Below are 14,670 nucleotides of genomic sequence, written 5' to 3'. Positions count from 1 at the left end.
CATGACAAACTAACCTTTTTTTTTTTTTTTTTAAAAAAAAAAACATAACAAACTAACTTTTGTTCCAACATACATAGGCTGGGGAAGATGAGCTTTGGTTGTCCCTTTAGTTTGCAGCGAGCAGATCTCTCTAGTGAGTATTATGGAGTCGCACACCAGCCTATCACGGGTAACCAACGAAATTGTTCATGCAGTTTGTTCGGCATCAACAGGATCACATGATCATGTTTATCCCTTTGTGTATTCACCTTGAGTTTCAATATTACTCTAATATCTCAGATTGTGGGATGTGCGACTTAGGTTGAGCTACGCAAATGACGAAGACATCAAATTTTGATAGAACGAAAAAATGCAAAATTTTCCCTCAAAATTTCATATGATTTGGATTGATCAAGTAGGAAATTAAAAAAATTAAATTAAAACCATCATCCGAAAGTTCCTTGTGTGAAACTCTTTCTTAATTTATATTATGAATGAAATAGACATGGTATATATTGACCAAAAAAAATACATGATACCTCTTGATCATAAAACCGACGCTATATCTCAATATCATGCACACTACATGGTCATCGTCTTCTATTAAAAAAAGGCTTATCACATTATTCTAATTAATTATCCATGAAAAGAAATCTTAATTTGGTACATAGTTTTGAGACAAAGTGGTTTGTGAATTTGTTATGACACTGATTTAACGGCAAATAACAAATATACCTATTTGCAAGCAAGATATAACGGCAAATAAGAGTATGAAGGCTATACTATGTTTCTTGAATCAATCTCATCACTCATAGAGGTAAACTACAGATCTTTCTTGAATCAATCTCATCACTCATGAAGGTAAACTATAGATCTTACTTATCACACACATTGAAATTTGTTGAACGGCATTTTCAATTTCCCATTTTCTAGTTGTTTTCTTTAATTTTTGAGGGGTCACTTAATAATAATATATAAAAAAAAAATGAAAAAAAAAAAAAAAAAAAAAAAAAACCTAACAATTGAAAACGAAATGATTATCAAAAGATCATTTAGTTGGACAAAATTGAGATAGACTGGAACTAGGCTTTACATGTTTTAAATACGAGTGGACCCAGGACTTACATATTTTAAACAGAACCGACTGGCCCGACCCATTTAACTCTTAAGGCCAGATGGTATAGGGCCAAGTAGGACTTGGGCCGCTGCACGTTGGGCTCATGTTGGCCTTCCAGATCCAATCTAAAGGCCTACTGGAAACTATGGGTCCAACTCAGTGTGCGTATCAAAGTCGGTTGAAGGCCTTTTCAGTATCCCACTTATAGATTATTTTTTTAAGAAAACTAATAAAAATAACTTCAAAATTTTGAGTTTTAACGATAAAAATAGAATAAAAGGTAAAGTGAATAATACCAGGATTGACTTTTTAGTGTAAAAATATGATTTTTTGTTAAGGTGAACACTAGCGTGAGTTTTTCATTACAACTCTCTAATTTTTTTGTTTTATTTTCTATTATATTTTTTTACAAGCGATATTGAAGGACATTAATTGAATCAATGATTTCAACTATATATTATTTTTTAAGATGAATTTAAACTATATTATTACTAACCTATTGTGAGATTAAGCTACTCTCTCATTTTAATGTAAAAAATATCGTTTGTTAAAAAAAAAGAAATATATATATATATATATATATATAAATCCCTTTTTGTTACAAAGTTATTCTACACCAGTTAAAAAAGGAAGAAAAGTAGAACGATTTTGTACATGTCACTTTACAGTAGTAACGGAAACAATAAATTTTATGTATTACAGGTTTGATTCGATCACAAAAAAAATTTCCTTTAACATTTAACAATTTAATATCTTAAGCACTACATTTAGTCAAAACCCAAAAGAAAATTATAAGAATTTCAGGATTTTAATGTCGAAAGGAGTGACATAATCATATCCAGTCGAACGATCTCGAATACGTCCACAAAGAAAAAAAAATAGAATATCTCCACTTCTGTAGTCCATTGACTTCAACTTTTGTCTATAAATACACACAACCCCCAACCACTACCTCCACCGCCACTCCACAGCGTCATATCTAAGCTAGCCTTCTGCAACCCTTTTGCAAATTTGTATCAAACAGTTCAGATTTCAACCTTCAATGGCGGATGAGGTGGTTTTGTTGGATTTCTGGCCCAGCCCATTCGGGATGAGGCTGAGGATCGCTCTGGCTGAGAAGGGCATCGAGTATGAGTACAAAGATGAGGACTTGAGGAACAAGAGCCCACTGTTGCTGCAGATGAACCCGGTTCACAAGAAGATCCCGGTTCTCATTCACAATGGAAAGCCCGTCTGTGAGTCCCTCGTTGCGCTTCAGTACATTGATGAGGTTTGGAATGATAAGGCTCCGCTCTTGCCCTCCGACTCTTACCTTAGAGCCCAGGCCAGGTTCTGGGCTGACTTCGTCGACAAGAAGGTGATTTTTACTCATTAATTTACTTATTTGTAGGATTATTTTTGTTTTGAATATGTTTGGTTTGAAACAATTGAACAATGTCGTTTTAGAATTTTAAGATTATAAGTGTTTAGGGTGTAAAGATTTTACCACTTAGGATTTGTATTAGAAGGGAAATTAAATGGAACTGGATCTCTGTTTATGTTTTCGAGTTAAGATTTCATGTTATGGTTTCGGGCTTAAGGTTTAAGGTTTGTGATGTATATTTAGAAAGATATAAGCGGAAGATCTGAACTTGCCCAAAGCAGTGTATATTAATTTCCCCGAAATTTGGGATGTGAAATGCAGATATATGATATTGGGAGGAAGCTGTGGACAACCAAAGGAGAAGAATATGATGCAGCCAAAAAAGACTTTCTCGACTGCATCGGCGTGTTAGAAGGAGAGCTCGGAGACAAGCCCTTCTTTGGCGGGGAGACCCTCGGATTTGTGGACGTCGCGCTTATTCCGTTCTATAGCTGGTTTCTTGTGTACGAAAAATTTGGCAACTTGAGTGTTGAGGCAGAGCACCCAAAGTTTATTGCCTGGGCCAAGAGGTGCATGGAGAAGGAGAGCGTGTCCAAGTCGCTTCCCGAGCAGGAAAAAGTCTACGATTTTGTCGCACTTATGAGGAAAAAGTTTGGAATTGAGTAGATTTTGCTAGCTCATTTGGTTTTTTCTGTTTTGGGTTGTTGAATTAGAATAAAAGGGCACTTGACAAGCCTTGTACTGTAAGAGGCACTTTATTGTGCCTCTGGTCGTATGTTTATTTTGCTTACTGTTGTCAACTTGTTATGAAAGGGATCTAAATCTACTTGATCAAATTTCTTATTTTGTAACTACATATCGAATGATGGATTATTGGCTGTCATCAGTTGCATTTAATCGTGAGTCTATCTCTCTTATCAAGTAACAAAGACTCATGGTTGTATGCAGTAGATTATACGGTGAATTTTCTCTTTATCCAACTTCGAGTCAACAATTTTCAGTCATATGAGATCATGTGCGGCAGTCACAACAAAAAGATCTTACCTGAACATCTCGACAGAAAAACAAACTGAAAAGAAAATGAACTAGAAGAACGCATCCTAACATTCATCATCGAACTTTTAACATGGTGATCAGGGTGATAGTACGCTAGTAGCTAGCGGCGGAGTTATGTAGAAGGCTGGTCGGAACTCAGCCCGGCCTAATTTTATTTGTGATGGTCCTTTCCATGCAATGATCTTAGGGGGCGTTTGTTGCGCCGGACTATCTCGGACTGGATTAGCTTCAAGGACTAAGCTGGACTGGCTTAGACTAGACTAAACTGGACTAACTTAGTGAAGCGTTTGGTGCAGTATTGGACTAAGAAGCTGGATAATAACAAATTCTAATATTATATTATTTAATATATAAATTATTAATATTTTATTATGATCTTATCTTTTTCTCCATCTTTTCCTACCATTTCCGTCCCACTCTTTTCTTCTTCTCTCATCGTCCCACCCTCTCCCTCTTTTTTTCCTCTTAGACCTCTCAATTCATGTCTCTTTCTCATTCCTGGTCAAACTCCTTATTGATTCCAGTCTCTATTTCTCTGTCCTCCCCCTCTCTCTAGCTATGCGTTGTTCGAACGGAACCTCACGGCTTCAATTTTCCCGATGTGTTTTCCGGCCAACCCTCATTAAATTGGATGAAGTTAGCACCGCCAAAAAATTCATCACCATCCCTGGACCGAGTTCTTAGCTTTGAATGCTCGAATCTGTCATGGATTTGAAGAAGCCCATACAGGCCGAGACTTCTAGGCCATTTTCCGGCCACATTCAACCACATTTTAGCCTCGATTCAGATAAAATCGTAATCTTGTCACTCCCAGCTTCAATTTGGTATATTTTATATGAAAGTTGGTTGTGAAATGGATCTGAAAGAGAGTCGGAAAGTTAAAGATTGATCTAGGTGACCGGAGATGACGAGGAATCTGCCAGGAGTGGTCGTTGAACATGACGAGGACGAGAAAGAGATGATAGTCTTAGCTAGTCCCATGGTTATTGGGGGGTCTCGCTAAGACCTCTTAGTGAAGGGTTTTGTCCATGCTAGTCCCCTTTAGTCTCATTAATGTTAGTCCCAGCATGGAACAAACACAGTATTGGACTAATAGCTAGTCCAGTCCAGTCCAGTCCAACTTAGTGAGGGCAAACAAACGCCCCCTTAGGGCACTCTATTTGCACAAATTTCCACAGGTCTCAAATACATAAAACCTCGTCCGACTCCGCCATTGTTGACTTGACGCACAAACTTCTTGCAGATGAATTTGCTTCTTGCCAATATCTGACACCTGCGTTTCAGTCTCACTTATATTGGGCATTTCTTGTTTCATAATCTATATAAAGTCAGCCAGTAATATTTTCTACGTAAACATTTTTATTCCTGTAATTTGATTCATATTTCATTTTTGTCGATACAGTGCACACCTGGTCAACAAGTGATTTGTTCATACCTATATGAACCTACTTCATGGGATCCCTGCACTAAACCAAGTTTGCCTTTTGAAAATTCATAGCGCTCTTCATTAATCAGAAAGGAGGCAAAAATACAGCGAAGCCCTAATGAGACCCCCTTCCGATGTTGAACCATCACTCAAACTAGAACACCACAATTACACTGCAATGATTTAAAAAACAACCAAAACTTCATTTTCAAAAAACTCGATTTAACAACAAGGGACTTACATTTCAATTTGATTTAAACCAAAATTCTTAGGATTTTGAACCATCAGTGCAACAATAACAATCTGACGTCCCCACAACGACACTCCAATGATACTCCCCATTTTATGATTTGAACTAGCACAGCCACAACAACAATCTAATGACGCCACAATGACACCCCAACAATATATACCCTTTTTTATGATTTTCAACCAACACAGTCACAACAACAATTTGATGATGCCAAAACGACACACCTCCATTTTTTGATTTCGAACCACCTCAGCCACAATACTTCATTCAAGGAACCCTCTCCTTCTTCATTCCCTAACCACCACAACCAAATTTCAAATACAAAAAAAATCAAATAATTGAGCTAAAGCAAGATGAAACAGAGGGGAAGAAGAAGAATGGATATGGGAGGTGGAGCAATAAGAAGCTTACCTCCCTTCATGGTGTTGCAGATGTTATTTACCGCTCCAAATTTGATTAGTCAAGATGACGCAATTGAAAAATGGATTTGAGAGTGTTCTCGGATGTTGGTGGTTGTTTTGTCAATGAAGAACATGATGACCAATAAAAAGATCAATGAAGGGCAATGTGGACTTTTTACATGAAAATTTGATCAAAAGAACAATGTTTAATAAGTGCGATAAAAAATACAACCAAATGTCAAAACATGAATATTTTGGCTAATTTCCCTATAATCTTCTGAGGTCATAATTGGATCTAGCCTCCAACAAAACCACTAAATTAAAAACTAGTGACAGAGACCTAGGTTTCTGATTTTTTTTTATTTTTTTATTTTTTATATTACAAAGGGGTTTACATATTATATGCTCGTGTGAAGATACTTTCAAGGGTATAAACTATGTATATTGCAAAGATGACAAACATAAATCAATAAATAGTATAATATTGCAAAAAACTTTGTAATTAGGATAGCGAGTTTTACAATTTGTTGATGGCAATATTTGGTTTACAATATTACAACTGTAAAAACCAAAATTATATAAACAAATAGAAATTGTAAAAACTAAAAAGACTTGTTTCATGTTAACATTATTGTTCTCAAAAGTGTAACACATTTTGCGCAAGACAATCTTGACAGTGGTGGATCAGATGTATGATTTTTATTCTAATGGGTCATGGTGTAAAAGTTGCGATTCTTTTACACAAAAATAATTGGGTTTAAGAAATTTAAAATTTAACGAAATTTACCTCTTGAATATGCATACTTATATATAAGTGAAAACTAATAAAATGAAAAAAAATAAAAAAATCAAGGTTGGTGCAAAACACATAAATTAGAAAGTTATAGCACTCTTAAAAAGTCATATAGTGTATCTTTCCATTAAAAGTTTAGATGAAAGATTGGTGCAAAATGATTTTTTGAGGTAATAATAACAGTTTTCAAAACTTAAATGAAAGTTTCGAATATATAACCAAATAACAAATCATGTATTAAGCAAAAAAAAGTTTCATAAATTGTATAACACCGTTCAGTAAAAATGAAAAAAAAAAAAAAAATTGTACTAGAATGGGATTTTGATTTATGTACTGTATACATGACAAACTAACTTTTGTTCCAACATATTTAGGTTGGGGAAGATGAGCTTTGGTTGTCTGTATGTCAAGCTCCCGCCCTTTAGTCTGTAGCGAACAGATCTCTCTAGTGAGCATTATAGAGTTGCACACCAGCCTATCACGGGTAACCAACGAAATTGTTCATGCAGTTTGTCCGGCATCCACAGGATCACAGGATCACAGGATCACATGATCATGTTTATCCCTTCGTGTATCCACCTTGAGTTTCAGTATTGCTCCAATATCATCTTGGCTTTCAGTATTGCTCCAATATCTTAGATTGTGGAATGTGCGACTTAAGTTGAGCCACGTAAATGATGAAGATATCAAATTTCGATAGAACGAAAAAATGCAAAATTTTATGTCAAAATTTCATATGATTTGGATTGATCAAGTAGGAAATTAAAAAATTTAAATTGAAACCATCCTCCGAAAGTTCCTTGTGTGAAACTTTTTCTTAATTTATATTATGAATGAAATAGACATGGTATATATGGACCATAAAAAATACATGATAACTCTTGATCATAAAACCGACGTTATATCTCAATATCATGCACACTACATGGTTATCGTCTTCTATTAAAAAAAGGCTAATCACATTATTCTGATTAAATTATCTATGGAAAAAAAAAAATCTAAATTTGGTACATAGTTTTGAGACAAAGTGCACGTGGTTTGAGTGTGAATTTGTTGCGACACTGATGTAATAGCGAATGACAAATAAACCTATTTGCACGCAAGATATAATGGCGAATAAGAGTATGAAAGATATATTCTATGTTTCTTGAATCAATCTCATCACGCATAAAGGTAAACTATAGGTCTAACTTATAACAAACATTGAAATTTGTTGAAAGACATTTTTAATTTCCCGTTCTCTAGTTGTTTTCTTTAATTTTTTTAGGGGTCACTTAATAGCCATTTTGAACAGTTTTTAGTTTTCAATTTTTCAATTTTTCAATTTTCAAAAACTGAAATTTGTTTGGTAACTACTTTCAGTTTTCAGTGAAACTGAAAACTAAAAAGTAAAAACTCAAGAAAATAGATTTCAGTTTCAAATTTTCGCAAGCTTAATACTGATAATAGTTACCAAACAAAATTTTAGTCTTTCAAAAAAAAAAAAAAGCAAAACCTGAAAATGCAATGATTATCAAAATGACAGTTAGTTAAACCAATGAGCCATTGTGGACAAAATTGGGGTAGACTGGAACTAGGCTTTACATATCTTAAATACGAGTGGACCCAGGACTTACATATTTTAAACAGAACCGAATGGCCCGACCCATTTAACTCTTAGGGCCAGAGGTATACGCCACGTAAGACTTGGGCAGCTATACCATGGGCTCATGTTGGCCTTCTCGATCCAATCTACTGGCCTACTAGAAACTATGGGTCCAACTCACTGTCTGTCTCTAACTTATAGATTATTTCTATTATATTTTCTTACAAGGGATGTCGAAGGACATGAACTGACTTCAACTATAAATCCCTTCTTGTTACAAAGTTGAATTCTTGACCAGTTAGAAGAAGGAAGAAAAGTAGAAGGATTTTGTACATGTCACTTTACAGCAGTAGCGGAAATCATTAAATCCTACGTTTCACGAGTTCAGTGCGATCACACCAATTTTCTCTTTTAAAATTTAACAATTTAATCAACTGAACACTACATTGTCAAAACCGAAAAAAAATATTATAAGACTTTCAGGATTTTAATGTCGTAAGCAGTGACATAATCAGATCCAAATCGAACGATCTCGAATGTGTCCAACAAAGAAGAAAAATAGAATATTCCTGTAGTCCATTGACTACTGGCCCTTTAGTTTTTCCCTTCAACTTTTGTCTATAACTAGACGCAACCCCCCACCACTACCTCCACCGCCAGTCCACAGCTACGTATCTAAGCCAACCTTCTGCGACCCCTTTTGCAAATTTGTATCAAACAGTTCAGATTTCAACCTTCAATGGCGGATGAGGTGGTTTTGTTGGATTTCTGGCCCAGCCCGTTTGGGATGAGGCTGAGGATCGCTCTGGCTGAGAAGGGCATCGAGTATGAGTACAAAGAAGAGGACTTGTGGAACAAGAGCCCACTGTTGCTGCAGATGAACCCGGTTCACAAGAAGATCCCGGTTCTCATTCACAATGGAAAACCGATCTGTGAGTCCCTTATTGCGCTTCAGTACATTGACGAGGTTTGGAATGATAAGGCTCCACTCTTGCCCTCTGACTCTTACCTCAGAGCCCAGGCCAGGTTCTGGGCTGACTTCGTCGACAAGAAGGTGATTTTTACTCATTAATTTACTTATTTGTAGGATTATTTTTGTTTTGAATATGTTTGGTTTGAAACAATTGAACAATGTTGTTTTAGAATCTTAAGATTGTAAGTGTTTAGGGTGTGTAATGATTTTACGACTTAGGATTTGTATTACCAGGGAAATTAAATGGAATTGGATCTCTGTTTATGTTTTCGGGTTTAAGGTTTAAGGTTTAAGGTTTGTGATGTTTATTTAGAAAGATATAAGCGGAAGATCTGAGCTTGCCCAAAACAATGTATATTAATTTCCCCGAAATTTGGGATGTGAAATGCAGATATATGATATTGGGAGGAAGCTGGGGACAACCAAAGGAGAAGAATATGATGCAGCCAAAAAAGACTTTCTCGACTGCATCGGCGTGTTAGAAGGAGAGCTCGGAGACAAGACTTTCTTTGGCGGGGAGACCCTCGGATTTGTGGACGTCGCGCTTATTCCGTTCTATAGCTGGTTTCTTGTGTATGAAAAATCTGGCGACTTCAGTGTTGAGGCAGAGCACCCAAAGTTTATTGCCTGGGTTAAGAGGTGCATGGAGAAGGAGAGCGTGTCCAAGTCGCTTCCCGAGCAGCAAAGGGTCTACGATTTCACCGTGCTTATAAGGAAAAAGCTTGGAATGGAGTAGATATTGGTGGAAGCCTGGCAAGAAGCTATTGATGATCAGTGTCATTCCAACTTGTTAGGTCATTTGGTTTTTCTGTCTTCCAAGATTCAACTGTTTTGGGTTGTTGAATTAGAATAAACGGGCACTTGACCAAGCCTTGTACTGTATGAGGCACTTCATTGTGACTCAGGTCAATATGTTTATTTTGCTTCTGTAGTCAACTTATCACACTTGTCAACTTGTTATGTAAGGGATCTAGATGTACTTGATCAAATTTCTTATTTTGTAATTACTTCATATCGAATGATGGATTATTGGCTTTCACTAGTTGCATTTAATTGTGAGTTCATCTCTTATCATGGGACAAAGACTCATGATTGTATGCAATCGATTATACGATGAATTTTCTCCTTATCCAACTTTGCGCTAACATTTTTCAGTCGTGTAAGATCATGTGCAGTACACACAGCAAAGATCTTACCTGAACATGTCGACAGAAAAACAAACTGAAAAGAATATGAAGGCATCCAAACATTCATCCAAGGATTTTCTAACATGGTGATCAGTGTGATAATACACCAGTAGCTAGCCGCGGAGTTATGTAGAAGGCTGGTCGGAACTCAGCCCGGCCTAATTTTATTTGTATTAGTCCTCTCCACGCAATGATCTTAGGGCACTCTATTTGCAGAAACTTCCACAGGTCTCAAATACATAAAACCTCGTCCGACTCCGCCATTGTTGACTTGACGCACAGACTTCCTGCAGATCAATTTGCTTCTTGCCAATATCTGACACCTGCGTTTCAGTCTCATTATATTAGCCAATTCTCGTTTCATAACCGACATGAAATCAGCCAATAATATCTTCTACATATACATTTTTATTCCTGTAATTTGTTTCATATTTCGTATTCGTCTATACAATGCACACTCGGTCAACAACTGTTTTGTTCATACCTATATGAACCTACATCATGGATCCCATGCACATAAGTTATGCATTAATTGGATATAATCTTGAGCAATCAGGCACAATAGACATGTTTTGACATTTGGTTGCACTTTTGATTACACTTTCTAAAATTTCTCTTTCGATCAATTTTGCATGTTAAAAATTCATAGTGCTCTTCATTAAGAGGTGTGATATTCACACATCCCATTTTACTTTTCACACACCTTTCTAATTTTCGGCCATTGGATCAGATGAATCGAAGAAAATCAATAGATAGAATGTAACAAGGGGTGTGTAAGAAGTAAAATGAGGTGTATGGATAGCACACCCCTTCATTAATCATAACGAAGGCAAAAATACAGTGACACCCCCTTTCACTGTTGAACCACCACTCAGACTAGAACACCACAATGATTCAACAATTACACTATAATGATTTTAAAAACAACCAAAACCTCATTTTCAAAGAACACCATTTAACAAAAAGGGACTTACATTTCAATTTGATTTAAACCAAAATTCTTAGGATTTTGAACCTCTAGTGCAACAATAACAATATGATGACCCCACAACGACACTCCAATGATACTCCCCATTTTCTGATTTGAACTAGCACAACTATGACAACAATCTGTTGATGCCACAATGACACTCCAACAATAAATACTCTCCTTTTTATGATTTTGAACTAACAGAGCCACAACAACAATCTGATAATGCCACAACGACACCCCCATTTTTTGATAATGAACCACCTTAGCCACAACACTTCATTCAAGGAACTTTTTCCTTCATTCCCTAACCACCCCAACCAAATTCAAATACAAAAAAAATCAAACAACAACACTTCATTCAAGGAACTTTTTCCTTCATTCCCTAACCACCCCAACCAAATTTCAAATACAAAAAAATCAAACAATTGAGCTAAAGCAAGATGAAAGAAAGAGAGGAAGAAGAAGAATTAAAGGATATGGGAGGTGGAGCAATAAGAAGCTTACCTCCTTTCATGGTGTTCCAGATGTTATTTACCGTTCCAAATTTGATTAGTCAAAGACAGCGCAATCGAAGAATGGATTTGAGAGTGTCATTGGGTGTCGGTGGTTTTTTTTATCAATGAAGGACATGATCACCAATAAAAGATCAACGAAAGGCAGTGTGGGCTTTCACAGAAAAAAATGATCAAAAGAACAATTTTTAAAAAGTGTGATCAAAAGTGTAACCAAATATCAAAACATGTCTATTGTGGTTAATTGCTTTATAATCTTCTGAGGTCATTTTGGATCTAGCCTCCAACAAAACCACTAAACTAAAAGCTAGTGACAGTAACTCATAAGTAAATATTACTATAAAAACGACCAAGAGTGATAGTAAAACTTATGAGAAATAAATTTATATTTATAATCGAGGTCATATCTGCTCCATGTCGAGGCTCCTTACCGAACTTGGCCCAAATCGGGACAATAGACAAAGGTAAATAACTCAAAATCAGGGTGTAGCTTATGAATAGTTCCACATTCCTCCTTAGCTTTAGACTATAGTAATAGCTCAAAAAAATTAAAGTATGAGCTCGAGGTGGGTCCTGACACAAAGGATCTACCTGCTTGTTCAAGTTCGTCGACCAAAAATTGATATCTTTTCCAGCAAGAAAATAGAATCATTATAAAACAATAGATTTAAATGCTATCGTCCGACAATAAGAACACGTATTATATATATATTATTACAAATCATCATAAATTAACAAAGAAAGATAGGAAATGCAGATTTGATGTCGAGAGCAGTGACATAATCACCATCCAATTGGAAGCCTCTCGAATATGCGGAGTCTTTGACTACTGTCTTAATTAATGAGGAGGAGAAATGAGGAATGATAACCTAATTTATCTTTTAAAATGTGTAAGTCGCGCATAACATGCTGTGATTCAAAAAATATTTTTTGCGCGAGTGCATGAAGGATAGTGTATATTAATTTTCCTGGTATATTGGGATGTGACGTGCAGATATGTCAGGTTGGGAATAAGGTGTGGACAACCAAAGGAGAAGAACAGGGTGCAGCAAAAAAAGAATTTCTCGACTGCATAGGCGTGTTAGAAGGAGAGGTCGGAGACAAGCCCTTCTTTGGGGGGATACCCTCGGATTCGTGGACTTGACGCTTATTCCAATCTATAGCTGGTTTCTTGTGTGTGAGAAATTTGGCAACTTCAGTGTTGAGGCCGAGCACCCAAAATTTATTGCCTGGGCTAAGAGGTGCGAAGGAGAGCGTTTCCAAGTCGCTTCCCGAGCAGGAAAAGGTCTACGACCTCGCCATGCTTATCAGGAAGCTTGGAATTGAGTAGATATTGGTGGAAGCCTGGCAAGAAGCTATTGATGATCAGTGTCATTCCAACTTGTTAGGTCATTTGGTTTTCCTGTCTTTCAAGATTCAACCTGTTTTGGGTTGTTGAATTAGAATAAAAGGGCACTTGACAAAGCCTTCTATTGTATGAGGCACTTCATTGTGGCTCTGGTCATATGTTTATTTTGCTTCTGTAGTCAATTTATCACACTGTTGTCAACTTATTATTAAGGGATCTAAATCTACTTGATCAAATTTCTTATATTGTAACCACTTCATATTCAATGATGGATTATTGGTCATCACCTCCTACTCCGCGATTTTGTTTAGTGATCTAGAATCATATCATGTTCGGATTCCGTAGAGTGGTATGTAATTCCTCGTACTCCGTGATTTCGTTGAATGGTCCAGAATCGTATCCTGTTCGTTTCCTTTGAGTGATCTAGAACCCGATCTTTGTTGCATTTCGTTGAGTGGTCTGAAATTGAACTCTCGTCTTCGTTGGTCTATTGATTCCTTGAAAGTGGTCTAAGCTCATGAAATGTAGGCTTCGGCCAAACTATGTCGTTCTAGCCCTAGTTTTTATTGCATTTATGAAACATAGATTTGTGAACCTTTGTGGTTGGTTTTAGAAAGGCTAACGGATGTCTGTGTGACTCATTCGAATTGTCAGCGAATAGTTTTATGAGTTTATAAACAATGATTTTATGATTGATATTTACAAACTGTGTTCGATAGACAAGTTTTATGATTATCACATGTCAAATTATTGTCGCTCACACGAGCTTCGTAGCTTATTCGGGTTGTTGATTTGCACGTACATCATTTGCATGGTGTAGGAGTGATTGTGCAGGTGGCTGAGCTTAGTTATGAGGAGCTTTGAGGTAGGAGGTCAGAGAGCTTCAAGTGCATAGGTTACCCCTATATCTTTCTTGTATTTCTTGGACTTTCTTTGTGGGTTACTTGCCTTCGTTGTACAGTTGTTGTAATCATTTGTGACAGAACTCACCAACTTATTAAATATTGTTAATTTCATATCTGTATTTCTTGTTTGTATTCCCTGCACCTCATGCAATAAACTGTCGCGTGTCGATTCTACACGTATGTCTGGATCGGGACGTGACATCAAAGCTGTTAGCGGCCAACTTACCCCCTTAGTGATCGGAAAGTATTTTATGGGGAAGCGGTCATCTTAACTGCTAATAGAGGGTCTGAAGGCCATATGCTCTTAAAGCGCTCGGCTTCGTTGTTTCAAGTTCATTAGGCGCAAAAAAGTGGATGACGGTGGTGGTCAGGTTATGGGTCTCCATGGCCGGAACCTCTGTCATGGTCCACATAGTTGCAACAATCTGCACCAACAAAATCTTCACATATTACAGCCTAATTTCAACAACATTCCCAGATCACATCCCCATTTTATTAAAAATTCCCAAATCACAGCCCTAATTTCGAAAATTTGGCCTACAGTCGAGATTAATACTAATTATGTGTCAGCGCCGGCAGAGCCTCAGATTCTGGTGGTGTTGAACATGTGTAACATAGGAGAAGCAACGCATTGGATGAACCCTTCGAACTTCCAAGTGGACAACCCATTCCCATTGTAAGCTGAACAAGCTTAGATGCTAAATTCGTTCTGTAAGAGCATTCAGAACTTCCAATACCATTTGTAAGCCAATCAGGAACTCGTCGGTGTACTTTGGTCTTCTACCATTTGCTTCATAGC

At 36.7% G+C, this 14,670-nt stretch overlaps 2 protein-coding genes across 2 annotated transcripts; both read left to right on the top strand.

Annotated features, from left to right (window-relative positions):
* The first annotated feature begins 2,022 nt into the window (after positions 1–2,022).
* Positions 2,023–3,315, top strand: LOC137725553 (probable glutathione S-transferase). Its single transcript, XM_068464278.1, has 2 exons — positions 2,023–2,453; positions 2,781–3,315. The coding sequence occupies exons 1-2, from the start codon at positions 2,139–2,141 to the stop codon at positions 3,123–3,125; spliced, it is 660 nt and encodes a 219-aa protein (XP_068320379.1). The 5' UTR covers positions 2,023–2,138; the 3' UTR covers positions 3,126–3,315.
* A 5,280-nt stretch (positions 3,316–8,595) lies between these two features.
* LOC137725552 (probable glutathione S-transferase) lies at positions 8,596–9,988 on the top strand. Its single transcript, XM_068464277.1, has 2 exons — positions 8,596–9,027; positions 9,338–9,988. The coding sequence occupies exons 1-2, from the start codon at positions 8,713–8,715 to the stop codon at positions 9,680–9,682; spliced, it is 660 nt and encodes a 219-aa protein (XP_068320378.1). The 5' UTR covers positions 8,596–8,712; the 3' UTR covers positions 9,683–9,988.
* Positions 9,989–14,670: the final 4,682 nt, after the last annotated feature.

This window comes from Pyrus communis, chromosome 2, assembly GCF_963583255.1.
Source record: "Pyrus communis chromosome 2, drPyrComm1.1, whole genome shotgun sequence".
Lineage (NCBI taxonomy): Eukaryota > Viridiplantae > Streptophyta > Magnoliopsida > Rosales > Rosaceae > Pyrus > Pyrus communis.
The sequence above is the reverse complement of the archived record's forward strand: the minus strand, read 5'-3'. Positions and strand labels throughout refer to the sequence as shown.